This window comes from Chiloscyllium plagiosum, chromosome 17 (assembly GCF_004010195.1).
Source record: "Chiloscyllium plagiosum isolate BGI_BamShark_2017 chromosome 17, ASM401019v2, whole genome shotgun sequence".
Lineage (NCBI taxonomy): Eukaryota > Metazoa > Chordata > Chondrichthyes > Orectolobiformes > Hemiscylliidae > Chiloscyllium > Chiloscyllium plagiosum.
The window spans coordinates 4,602,343-4,616,177 of NC_057726.1; the positions used below are offsets into that span (position 1 = coordinate 4,602,343).

At 44.0% G+C, this 13,835-nt stretch overlaps 1 protein-coding gene across 3 annotated transcripts in view; it reads left to right on the top strand.

The window, feature by feature from the left end:
* Nucleotides 1–11,847, top strand: part of tk2 (thymidine kinase 2) — a 26,787-nt gene extending 14,940 nt beyond the window's left edge. For 2 of the 3 annotated variants that reach the window (XM_043706539.1, XM_043706541.1), the window contains 7 exons: nucleotides 475–528; nucleotides 1,471–1,560; nucleotides 2,839–2,912; nucleotides 5,181–5,269; nucleotides 7,339–7,418; nucleotides 8,588–8,668; nucleotides 9,291–11,847. In XM_043706539.1, coding sequence (XP_043562474.1) covers nucleotides 475–528; nucleotides 1,471–1,560; nucleotides 2,839–2,912; nucleotides 5,181–5,269; nucleotides 7,339–7,418; nucleotides 8,588–8,668; nucleotides 9,291–9,389 — 567 coding nt within the window. In that variant the 3' untranslated portion in view covers nucleotides 9,390–11,847. The remainder of the gene's footprint in view (nucleotides 1–474; nucleotides 529–1,470; nucleotides 1,561–2,838; nucleotides 2,913–5,180; nucleotides 5,270–7,338; nucleotides 7,419–8,587; nucleotides 8,669–9,290) is intronic. The other variant, XM_043706540.1, reaches the window with a different exon arrangement.
* Nucleotides 11,848–13,835: the final 1,988 nt, after the last annotated feature.

Here is a 13,835-nt window from a genome sequence, read left to right on the forward strand (position 1 = left end):
CTTCGCAGGAGGCTCCCAAGCACTGATGATGTCGCCTAACCAGGGGACGAAACGTTTGCAACAAAAACTCCTTTCAGTCATCTTTAATGACATCCTATAGATGGCCCTTTAATATTGTGTACTCAGTGGATGATAAACATAGTCTGTATAGTTTGTCTTTCTGTTGTTAATCTGACAACCCAGGTATCTTTCGGGGAAATCTGCAATGCACTCACTCCGAGGCCACTACGTCACAAATACGTTTGTCTTGATAGTGATTATGGAAATGTCGTTCTTCTTTGCATTCCTATTGGTAAAGGCGATCTTATCCCTCCTATTGGTAAAGGCGATCTTATCCCTCCTATTGGTAAAGGCGATCTTATCCCTTGGAGAGATCGTACAGACATATTCAGGTATAGTCAGACTTCTCATGCCCCATTATTGAGGTCCCACACTGTCTGTTCTTTTTAAAGATGTTTTTCTGTCTCTTGGCAGGCCCTGACAGAGCCTGTGCCAAAGTGGAGGAATATTTGGAACCACAACCTGCTGGTAAGACCAAGGACTTTCACTTCCAAGGTGCAGGTAGTGGGATCAGTTTGTGAGCTTTTGGAGGGGAAGGGTCCAGACTTTCCGAGGGGGATCGGATTGAGCTCCATGTCAGATTGTAGGTTCTGCATAGGAAAGATGGAAAGGGTTCCACAGTAATGTAGTTCAGGGAGGTACTGGTGATGTGGAAACTTTGGGATACAACTGAATTGGGGCGGGGGGAATCTTGGGATACACTGCAGACAGCTTTGTAGACCAGAGCTCACAAGCTCTTCCACTGAAAGGATCAAGGGCAGCAGGCACATAGGAACTCTGTCACCTCCAAGTTACCCTCCATCCTGTCTTGGAAATATATTGCTGTTCTATCCATTTGGTTGAAATTGTTTTGTGTTCAAATGAGTATCTGTCTTGCCTCGATCTGGGAGGGAAAGTTGATGATATGCCTGGTTAAGAAATGACTTGAAGACTTAGTAATAGACTTTGATCATCACTGTACAGACTTGTCATTCCTTTCTGTGGACATACCGACTGTAGCGACCCCTGGGCCTACTCCTGCTCTCCAGTGTCAGTGAGTCACTAACCCCATCAATCCTGGGGCGAGCAGCACAATGGGATCAAATTCACCATCCACACTGTGGCTGCTCAGGAAGAAGACCCATCTCTCCCTAGAGGGCAGCAAGGGCTGAGCAATAAATGCCAACTTTACCGTGATGCCTGCCACCCAATAATGGTCTGTTTTACTTTGGGAGGGTGGGGTTAATCCACTCACCGTTCTCCTCGTGCTCAGTTTTCCAATCACGAACCCTGAAGCATGTTACAGCAACAACAGAGAGGTTGAGCTTGTCAAGGACAAGGTAGCTGAGCAGTAATAACTCATCGCCTGAATGTGCCATTGGGAAACTGGACTTCCAAGGTGTATTCATGCCTAAATAATTTTGTTGGCAGGCATTGATGTATGAAGATCCCTCACGGTGGGCGATTACTCTCCAGACCTATGTCCAGCTCACGATGTTACAACAGCATATTCTGCCTCAGGTACACACACTGAACAGAAAATAAAGTGTCTTCATTTTAAAGAAGAAAAGTAATTGTCTGCACTGAAAATTAATACGTTTAATCTGTATTGGACCTTGTTTAGAGCACACTTGGAGTACTCTGCTCAGTTCCTTGATCTGCAGATTACAAAAAGGAGACTGTAAACAAAGGAATTGACTTGCAGGGACAATCTTAGAATTGAGAGATTGTAACTATTAGAAGGATTGAAGAGGCTGATGCTCTTTTCCCTAGAATAAAAAGAACTGAGAGTTGATTTAAAGGTGCTCTTTAAGGTTATGAAGGCGTTTGAAATAGCTGACAGGGAGATATGTTTCACTTGCTAGGGTAAGGTCCAAAATTTGATATAGCCTCTTTTTTTTAAGAAAACCCAGTAGGGAATTCAGGAGAATTTTCTTTATCTCGAGAGTGGTGAGAATGTGGAACATGCTCCCACAATTAGCATCAAAACATTTAAGAGACCCTAACTAAACATATGCATGAATTACAAAAAGCTAGCATCCAAATTCAACGGATAATAGGGAAGGCAAATGGAATGTTGGCCTTTATTTCAAAGGGAATTGTGCTAAAATTATACAAGGCACTACTGAGACCACAGCTGGAATACTGTGGACAGTTTTGATGCCTTTTCTAAGGAAGACTATTCAGGCATCAGATGCAGTCCAGAGAGGGTTCACTAGGATTATACTGGGTGTGAAAGGACAGTCTTATGAGGAGACTTGAACTCATTGGGGTTTAGAGGTATGAGAGACGACGTTATTTAAACATACAAGGAGACTTGACAGTATTGATGTGGAAAGGTTGTTTCCCCTTGTGAGAGAATCCAGGACCTCAAAATAAGGGTCAACCCCACCTTAAGGCAGAGATGAGAAGGAATTTCTTCCCTCAAAGAGGAGGGAATCTGTGGGGTTCTTTACCACAGAGGGCTGTCGAGGCTGGCTCATTCAGTATACTCGAAGCTGAGATAGACAGATTTTCAATCGTTAAGGGAGTCAAGGGTCATGGGGAAAAGGCGGGAAAGTGGAGTTGAGGATGATCAGATCAGCCATAATCACATTGAATGGCGGACCAGACGCATTGGGCTGAATGGCCTGCTTCTGCCCTGGGATTCTGAGGTAAAAAGGTGCAGAAAGTTATTTTAATCAATTTAGCTGAAACAGGGAAGATGCTTATGAAAAACGCTAACGCTGGTGTACAGCTGTGGGGCCCAATTGCCTGTTTCTGATCTGTACATTCTCTGTGATATTTTGTCTTTTGAAGACCGTGCCGATCCGAATGATCGAGAGGTCAATTTACAGCGCAAAATACGTCTTTGTGGAGAATCATTACCGAAGGTGAGCATTGCTGGTTGTGGCCAACAAAACAAACTCTTGTTTACACTCTGATTCACCATTCGACTTGACAGGAATCTGCCTCCTATAATCCAGGGAAGATGACCATGTTTGTTCTTTAATTACCTATAATACCGACTTTCAAGTAGCTGAAGACTGGGAAAGAGCTAAGAGAGGAGGGTAATACACTTTGGAGACTGGGTGATTGAATATTGATCTTGCTAAAATGTGTAATACAATGTTTTCTCTAAGATTAGTTATTAACCTTCGTACTCAAACTCAATAAGGTCCATCCCAACTCTTCTTATCTCCATTATCTCCTTCAAAGCTCCCAAACTCTGTATCCCTCCAATTCTGGTCTCTAAGAGTATTGCTCATTATGCCTGATTGCACTTCAGAGTGCTACGTTGATTGGTAAAGCATTCCGCAATGTGCTGAGGATGTGGAAGGTGCAATATAAATGGATGTGTTTCTTCTTCATTCCTTTGTTGGTGGCAATGGCTTCAGTTGCTTGGGCAACCTCTAAACCTCTTTGTCTCCCGAAAACCTTTCTCCACTTGCCTCACCTCCTTCTAAGATGCTTTTTAACACCTACGCTTTGATCAAGCCCCATTCACCTGTTCTCACATGCCTCAATGTCAATAAATCTAATCCAGATGAAGTATTCACAATAGCAAAGGATTCAGATCACAGGTGGAAAATTGCAATTTTTGTCAGTTATTTTCAAAAGGAATTAGTTGCCTGAAAAACCAAACATTCCAGGACGTTGTGAGGGAGTAGGAGCCTCGCCTAAACTGTTGGCTGAGGAGGAAAACACCAGCACAGATTCAATGGGCTGAGTGGCCTGCTTCTGACTCTGAAATGATGAAGTAGCTATCTGCTGATTAGCAATCAGCCCTGAAATTAAAGGCGACCACTGCCTCCTTCTTGTGGGGCAGTGGTAGAATCCCTATCCCTGGACTGGGAGGTTTGGGTTCAAGTCCCACCTGCTCCAGAGCTGTGTGACAACATTTCTGAACAGGTTGATTAGAAAAAATAGTTTAAATAAAAATTTAAGGAAAAAAATGTAGGTGTCAGCTCCCCCCCACCCACCACCTTCAATGGGCTTTGTACCTAAACTAATCAATCGGAAAACATGGTGATTTACTGCAGATGGGGGGAGAAAGAAAGATTTTCAGTTGTGTGTAGTGCACTTCATATATATTTTTAAAAAATGGTCACAGTTGGGAGGTGTAGTGGACAGTGAAGAAGGTTACCTCAGAATACAACAGGATCTTGATCAGATGGGCCAATGGGCTGAGAAGTAGAAGATGGAGTTTAATTCAGATAAATGTGAGATGCAGCATTTTGGGAAAGCAAATCTTAGCAGGACTGCTGCCTGACCTGCTGTGCTTTTTCAGCCTAATCTAGACTATGATCTCCAGCATCTGCAGTCCTCACTTTTCCCTACTTAATGGTAAGGTCCTAGGGAGTGTTGCTGAACACAGAGACCTTGGAGTGCAGGTTCATAGCTCCTTGAAAGTGGAGTTGCAGTAGATAGGATAGTGAAGAAGGCATTTGGTATGCTTTCCTTTATTGGTCAGAGTATTGAGTACAGGAGTTGGGAGGTCATGTTGCGGCTGTACAGGACATTGATTTGACCACTGTTGGAATATTGCATGCAATTCTGGTTTCCTTCCTATCGAAAAGATGTTGTGAAACTTGAAAGAATTCAGAAAAGATTTACAAGGATGTTGCCAGGGTTGGAGGATTTGGGCTATAGGGAGAGGCAGAACAGGCTGGGACTGTTTTCCCTGGAGCATCAGAGGCTGAGGGGTGACCTTATCGAGGTTTATAAAATCATAAGGGGCATGGATAGGATAAATAGACAAAGTCTTTTCCTGGGGTGGGGGAGTCCAGAACAGAACTAGAGGGCATAGGTTTAGGGTGAGAGGGGAAAGATATAAAAGAAACCTAAAGGGGCAACTTTTTCACACAGAGGATGGTTGTGTATGGAATGAACTGCCAGAGGATGTGGTGGAGGCTGGTGCAATTGCAACATTTAAAAGGCATTTGGATGGGTATATGAATAGGAAGGGTTTGGAGGGATATGGGCCGGGTGCTGGCAGGTGGGACTAGATTGGGTTGGGATATCTGGTCGGCATGGACGGGTTGGACTGAAGGGTCTGTTTCCGTGCTGTACATCTCTATGACTCTATGACTCTTATAGTGCAGCGTAAGTGTCCATACGTGGTGGAACAGTGAGTAATATTTATCTTTTGCCCTATTCAGTTCCACTATGCCAGCTGTGGATTATGCCGTGCTCACCGAGTGGTTTAATTGGATCGTGGCGAACATCCATATTCCAGTCGATTTGATTGGTAAGAGCTGCTAATTGACATGGGGGAGGACTTTTAATGCAATGGGAAGCGAGAGGGAGGTCTGGGTCATTCCTACAGACAGAGTGGATGTGTTCTCCAAAGTGGGAACCGGGTCTGTTTGGTCTCACCAAGTAAAGGAGACTGCATTGTGAGCAGCGAATGCAATAGACTGAGAAGCAAATAGACTGGGCCAAAGGATGTACAAGTGGAATGGTTTTTCATCAGGGAGATATGTTTGGTGCTTTGGAGAGTGAGGAGGGAAGAGGTGATTGGCCAAGGGTTCACCTTATATGATTACACAGGAAGGTGCAGTAGGGGAATGAGGAAGTGTTATGAGTGATAGAGGAGTGGACCAGGATGTTCTGGAGGGAATGGTTCCTGTGGAATGATGATCCAGATGGGAGGGGAGGATGTGTTTGGTGGTGGCATCCTGCTGGAGGTGGGAGAGAACGATCCTTTTAATGTCGAGACTGGTGGGCTGGAGGTGAGGACAGCCATTGTGGTTTAGATTAGATTAGATTACATTAAATTACAGTGTGGAAACAGGCCCTTCGGCCCAACAAGTCCACACCCACCCGCCGAAGTGCAACCCACCCATACCCCTACATTTACCCCTTACCTAACACTACGGGAAATTTAGCATGGCCAATTCACCTGACCTGCACATCTTTGGACTGTGGGAGGAAACCGGAGCACCCGGAGGAAACCCACGCAGACACGGGGAGAACGTGCAAACTCCACACAGTCAGTCGCCTGAGGCGGTAATTGAACCCGCTGTGAGGCAACAGTGCTAACCACTATGCCACCGTGCCGCCCCACTGGAAAGGAAGAGAAAAGGTGAGGGCAGGAGATCGATTGGACATGACTGAGGTCTGTGCCACTCACAATGAGGGATGGGAGGGGGAGTTCCTTGGTTAAAGAAAAAGAAGGACATGTCAGAGGCAGCCTGGCAGCATACAGCATAGAGGGAGAAACTTGGAAAATAGAATGGAGTCCTTGCAGGCAGCAGGGTGTGAGGAAGTGTAGTCATGGTAACTGAGAGGTTCGGAGGGTTCATAATGGACATTGTGGACAGCCTAGCCCCAGAATTGGAAGCAACAAAGTAAAGGAAGGGAGGGAGAGAATTGGAGATGGACCACGTGAACATGAGAGAAGGATGGAAATGAAAGCAAAGTCAATGCCATTAGGGAGGATTTCCAGGACTTTGACCCAGTGGCACTGAAGGAACAGCGATATATTTCCAAGTGAGGGTGGTGAGTGACTTGGAGGAGAACTTGTTCCCACGTATCTGCTGCCCTTGTCCTTCAGGATGGAAGTGGTTGTGGGTTTGGAAGGTGCAGGCTAAGGATCTTGAGTGAATTTCTGCAGTGCATCTTGTAGATGGTACACACTGTTACAAAGCATTGGTGGTGGAAGGAGTGGATGTTTGTGGATGTGGTGCCAATCAAGTGGGTTACTTTGTCATGGATGGTGTCAAGCCAGTTGTATTGTTGGAACTGCACCCATCCAGGCAAGTGGGGAGTATTCCATCACACTCCTGACTTGTGCCTTGTAGATGGTGGACAGGCTCTTGGGAGTCAGGAGATGAGTTGTTCAATCCCATATTACTAGCCTTTGACCTGCTTTTTTAGCCACCGTATTAATATGGCTAGCCCTGTTCAGTCAAGTGTAATGGATGGTGGCAGACAGGATCATGGGATTGAGACCATAATCAGGTAAACAGTGATCTTATTGGATTGTGGAACAAGTTCTTAGAACTAAATGGTTGCTTCCTGTTCCCAAGTCCTACTTTCTTATTGCTGGAAAAGGGAGATACAGAGGGACAGGATCAAGCACAATTGTGATGCCCTTTGTGGTGGAATTTCTCACTTCCTTTCTAGTGAAGAACATTGGGTGTGGATATCAGTTGTCCTCGGTACCATTGCAAGTGTGCACTTGCTGGAGTCTCGACGCAGCTCAGGTGTGCAGTGGGAAGAGACTAGCCGGGGTGGCGGTGTGGTTGGCAGTTTAAAAGAACAAAAAAGCCACATTTTGCAGGATCCTAACATCTCAACCTCATTCCTCCTCAGTGTATCTTCAAACCACTCCAGAGACCTGTCAGGAGAGACTGAAATCCCGGTGTAGGACTGAAGAGAAAGTGATTCCCTTAGTGAGTATGAACATGCACAGGGGTTTGGGTCAGGTCGATGTGAAGGGCATTTGCTTTGGTTCGAGACTTTCTGACAATGGCTCATCCTCACTTATTCATTTATCATCATCATTTGTATCAATTGTCAGCGATCAGACATAGGGGAGGTGGTGGCAGAATGATATTGTCAGTGGACTATCTGTGATCCAGATGTCACGCTAATGCTTAGGGTTACAGGTAGCCAATAGAATTTAATGTCCATGAAACCATTATAAGAATGCATTGGAGAGAGTGCAGAAGTGGGCCAAGCTCAGGCAAGTGGGACTGGTTTAGTTTGGGAACATGGTCGGCGTGGACTAGAGTCATAGAGTAATAGAGATGTACAGCACGGAAACAGCGTGCCAAGCCACTCACCACCCTCACTTGGAAATATATCGCTGTTCCTTCGGTCTAACCCAACCCAATCTAGTCCCACCTGCCAGCACCCAGCCCATATCCCTCCAAACCCTTCCTATTCATATATCCATCCAAATGCCTTTTAAATGTTGCAATTGTACCAGCCTCCACCACTTCCTCTAGCAGCTCATTCCATACACGTACCACCCTCTGTGTGAAAAAGTTGCCCCTTAGGTCTCTTTTATATCTTTCCCCTCTCACCCTAAACCTATGCCCTCTAGTTCTGGACTCTCCGACCCCATGGAAAAGACTTTGCCTATTTATCCTATCCATGCCCCTCATAATTTTGTAAACCTCTATAAGGTCATTCCTCAGCCTCTGACGCTCCAGGGAAAACAGCCCCAGCCTGTTCAGCCTCTCCCTATAGCTCAAATCCTCCAACTCTGGCAACATCCTTGTAAATCTTTTCTGAACCCTTTCAAGTTTCACAACATCTTTCCGACTAGTTGGACCGAAGGATCTGTTTCCATACTGTGTGATTCTATAAACGATTATATACGCTATTATTTAAATGATTCTATAAGTGATTTACAGGAATGATTCCATGAATGAGAAACTTCAGTGATGAGGCAAGTAGCAGAAAACAATTGATGCTTAGAGTCTAGCTCATGAAGGACTTGGTACCTACTGGGATAGGGAGAGTTGGAGGAGAGGGGTGAGTTTGGAAATTGGGGAGGAAAATTACTTCAGTTTTGTGCATTCCTCTCACTGTTGACTGTGTCCAATTTTGTCAGGAGTATTTAGAAGCTCTTCATCAGCTTTATGAAGACTGGCTGATCAGAGAGACCTCCTTCACAGTACCTGCCCCTGTGCTGGTGAGCAACTTAACTGGAAATGATATTACTAACTCGTGAGTCGCAAGAGGTAGGATTGGATCTGATGTAATAATGAGGAGTGGGGTAGAGATGGTTACAGTGACTCGTACTGTAATAAAAGGTGGATATGGATTATTGTAATGGTGATGTAATGAGGGCTGGCTGTAATGGCTGGTGTTTTAATAAGGGGCAGAGTAGATATGGCTGTACTGGTTGGTGTTATAAGGAGCGGAGGGGTAGAGGAAGAGGCAATTAGATAGCTTCTATTGTAATGAAGGGTCGAGATAATTTGAATAGCTGATATTGTAATGTGGGGTGGAGTGTAGATAATTGTAAGAGCAGTATTATGAATGGTATGGATAATTCCGGTAGCTGGTATTGTAATGAGGGGTAGAGATTATTCGAATAGCTGATATTGTAATAAGGGGTAGAGATTATTTGAATAGCTGGTATTGTAATGAGGGGTGGAGATAATTAGGATTGTTGGTACTGTAATGAGGGGTGGAGGTAATCATGGTACTGTAATGAGGGATGGAGATGGTGTTGAACGAGTATTATCACAGACTTGATCCTCAGCTGGTGCTGTGTATCCTTTGCTCATTGTTTGAACCGTTTGTTCTAGGTGATCCCTGCAGATCATGATGTTCAGAAGATGCTGAAACAGTACGAGGACCAAAAGGAGAAGATTCTGTATTCCTTTTGCAAAAGATCTTCTACATGAAAACTACATATAACTGGATGATCAACAACTTAAACCTTTTACTGTACAATGAATACTGTACCACCAAAACTGTTAGGTACCATTTGCCATAAGCTCCAACTTAGAGCATTTTGAACCAGCTGGAACTAGTTCCAGTTAATTTTTTTCACGGGGTGAGGGCATCCCTGGCTAGGGCAGCATTTGCCCATCCCAAATTGCCCAGATGGTATCAAGTGTCAACCACATTGCTGTGGGTCTGGAGTCACATGTAGGCCAGACAAGGATGGTAGATTCCTTCAGCAATCAGCAATCATTAGACTCTTAATTCCAGATTTTTATTGAATTCAAATTCCACCATCTGCCATGGTGGGATCGAAACCTGGGACTCCAGAACATTACCTGGGTCTCTAAATTAACAGTCCAGCGATAGTACCACTAGGCCAGCCCCTCTCCTAGATGGTTTGATGGTAGTTTAGTTGTGTTATTGGAGGTTTAATTATGAACCCTTGTCTTGCCGACACTGCCATTGGCTGACTTCATGCTCCAATTTGGCAGTGTTGTGGCTGTTACTTGTGATTAGAATGGTTCTCTGTCTGCTACTTTCCCGTTGCTATTCCCTGACCTTTGGGAATGTTACATTCCACACTTATTTATATGATGGGACAGAGGAGGACGATAAGTGATTCATGCATTCTTTAAGTAACGTTGTTCGGTTAAGCAGCAAGCATTATATTTATCATGTTTCTTGATTTAAATCAACAAGAAATTACCAAAATAAGTTCAATATTTACTTAAAGTGCAATCTGGAATTTACAGAAATTGGCCATTTGGCCCAACTAGTCAGTGTTTATTCCATGTTTACTTTGTCCCAGTTTGTCTGTCTCCCCTTTGTGTAGGATAAAGCACGAAAAAGCTCCGTAGATTACAAAAATCAGACCGTTACACAAAATCTTTAAACAATCTCAGCTGGGTATAATGTGTCTTGAGTTTTGTTTTTATGTTATACTTTAGTCATGAGTTTTGGAGAGAGTATAGAATTAATAAGCGTTCAAAAGGCTGAATTCTCATAATTTCTGCATCTGAATAGCTTCCTGCAACATTCTGTGCTGTTCTGTAAACTCCTTTCCTTGGGATGCTACCAGAAATGATGCAGTTGCAGGTATATGCTTTGGCTGAGATGCTGGGGATGAGTCGGAGAAGATGAATCTTAAGAGGAGATTTAATGGAGGTGGTTTAAATCGTACGCTGCTACAGTGGAGTATTTAGAGCAGCCGTATTTTCAATGAAGATTGGAGAATGGCCGGTGTGGGGGAGGGATGCACAGGATCCAAGTGATTGGCAAAAGAGGACAGAAGGAAAAGCTTTTTAATGCACAGAGTGGTTAGGATTTGGAAAGCGGTGCCTTACAGTGAGTACTTGCAGCAACTTTGGAAAGAGAATTGGATTAAAATGTGAAAGAGGAAATGGTTGTAGGAACATTGGGCAAGTAAGTGAATTGGATGCATTGGGTTGCTTTTTAAAGCAGCCAAACGCAGACTAGATTTTGGACTAACAAGGGAGGCCGAGGTTATCAGGATATAAACAGCATGCTCCTAATGTTTGTGTTGGAGTAGCCTCCTGTAGTGTCCTGTAAACCTGTTTTCTCTGGCATTCCCTTGGGTTTGAAGATACCTTGCTTCCTGTCTGGTTCTGTGAATTCTGAGGTGGTTGATGGTCCAGATTCTGCCACATGTCGGGGGTGGGGGGGGGGGGGGGGGGTTGGTGGTGAGTGGCACTTGAAGGTTGGGAGATGGATTATTTGTATGTTTCCTCCAACACCTAGACTCTACCTCCTGTGTGTTCCCAACAATAGCTCTCAATGTTTTTGACTTCTTCCTGGATTAACCTTTTCCTGTTTTGCCCATCACAGCCAAGTCCTCTCATGAGTTGGTGGGGGATGTGTGACTGACTTCTGGAAGGTTTTGAGGACAGCCCGAAAGAGGGATGGTGCAGGATGGAAAGGGAGAACATAACTCTGGGGTGAATGTGTATAGTCAATATCAGTGTGACCCTTCAAGATTTAATTGTGTTTATCTTGTTTTATTGTGTTAGATATTTGTGCTTACAAAATTTATTGTTACAGTTAAGATTGTTAAGATGGCCCCTGTTTTTGAATTTTTGAAAAAAAAAACCTTAATTTTTTCCAGGGAACAGATTAAACAATTGTATTGATCCTCATTGACCAGTTCTGACCAGTATCCGAGCTGGAGTGGTATCACTCTCACAGGAGAACACTGACCACTTCACTCATCTCCTGATGGATGTCTTTAACTGCACTGTGTGTTGGGACCACACTCTGTACTTTTATAAACATTTGTTTTTTTCTTCACACGTGTTAAAGTTAATGGAAAATTGTTACATGAGCCCATCTTTTTGCCATATTCCGTTTATCATCATTTCTTCCATGACTCTGTGTGCTGAAAATAAACAATTCAGTGGATTTGGTGATAATTAGTTGTGATTTATTTGGTAATGAAGAAGTAAACTTGTTCAAAATTAGACTGGGCTGCAAATCCAGAGTAACATTTACCCTTCCTCCTGCCAAAATACTCCTGAAGTGAGTTTGCAAACAAGTTAAATTTGACACCGAGCCTCTGCAGGAGGTATGATTAGAAAGTTGGTCAAATGATGAATTTTGAAGAGTTTTGAACTTCCCCCTTAGCTTGGAGGATGCACAGAATGTGCAGCATGTGGGGAATGAGTGGGCTGTGCCAATGTATTGATTACCTTTAGGATGTGTGTTGGTGGAATAGTGTAACAACATAGAATTGATCTTTCACTGAAGTCCGCAGCTAAACCAACCTCAAAATTACAGTCATCCAGCATGGAACCAGACCCTTTTGTCCAACTAGTCCATGCCAATCATATTCCCAAGCTAAACCAGTCCCACTTGCCTTGCATTCAGCCCATATCTCTCTAAACCTTTCCTAATCATGAACTTATCTAAATGTCTTTTAAATGTTGTAACTGTACCTACATTCACCACTTCCTCTAGCAGTTCACCCCAAACACAAACCACTCTGTGTCAAAACGTTGCCTGTCAAGCCCTTTTTAAATCTTTCTCCTTTCACCTTAAACATATGCTATCTAGTTTTGAAGTCCCATGTCCTGGGTAAAAAAACCCTTGCTACTTGCCTTATTTATGCCCCTCATAATTTTATAAACCTCTATAAGGTTACCCCTCAACCTATGCTCATGTGAAAAAAGGTCCCAGCCTATTTTTACAACTCAAACCCTTCATTCTTGGCAAAACCTTAGTAAATCTTTTCTGAACTCTCTCCAACTTAATAATATTCCTCCCATACTAGGGCATACAAACCCGCACACAGTACTGCACAAGAGGCCTCACCAAAGTCCCGTACAAATTCAACATGACCTCCCAACTCCTATACTCAAAAGGTTTGAGCAATAAAGGCAAGCGTGCCAAATCCACCTTAACCACCCTGTCTACCTTGATGCAAATTTCAAAGAATCATGTACCTGAGCCCCCTAGGTCTTGCTTCTGCAACACTACCCACGGCCCTACCATTAATTGTACCAGTCTTGCTTTTGTTTTAACCAAATGCAATCTCAAAGTTTATATTCCAATATGGCAGTGGCGGAGTAGGCAGCATACAGGCTCCTTGTCTAGGCTGGCCTTGTCCTCCTTGTCTGCATTTTCTTTTCCATCTACCCCTTCTCTTTTTCCTTTAATGTACCTGATAATGAGAGCTGTTCAGCAGGAGATGATTTTGATGGACTGTGGAGCAGCAGCAACATTATCTGAGACATACGCGGCCGCAGAGATGGTTGGTCAGCCTGGTAAGACTTGAGCAGGACACTTTCTGCAGCATGGTGTGGGTGGGGAATCCCGGAGCGGGACACTTTCTGCAGCATGGTGTGGGTGGGGAATCCTGGAGCGGGACACTTTCTGCAGCATGGTGTGGGTGGGGAATCCTGGAGCGGGACACTCTCTGCAGCATGGTGTGGGTGGGGAATCCTGGAGCGGGACACTGTGCAGCATGGTGTGGGTGGGGAATCCTGGAGCGGGACACTGTGCAGCATGGTGTGGGTGGGGAAGCCTGGAGTGGGACACTGTGCAGCGTGGTGTGGGACTCTGGCAGTGGTATGCTATAGCAGCGGAGAAGGAAACATGTTACTCGTTATAAGTTATTTTGATTAAGTTTTATTTTGTGAATGACACTTGCGTATGAGTGACAGTACACACTTTTCACTGTATTTTATAGTGAATACATGTGACAATAAAGGATATTCATCTCATAGTTACCTAAATTAAAATCCAGCTGTTAACCTTCATCCTATTGATTCAATTGATCAACATTTCTTTGCAATCTGAGATAACCTTCATCATTGTTCACTGTATCACCAATCCTGGTATCATCCACAGACTCACTAACCATGTGCCTATATTCTCATGCAAAACATTTA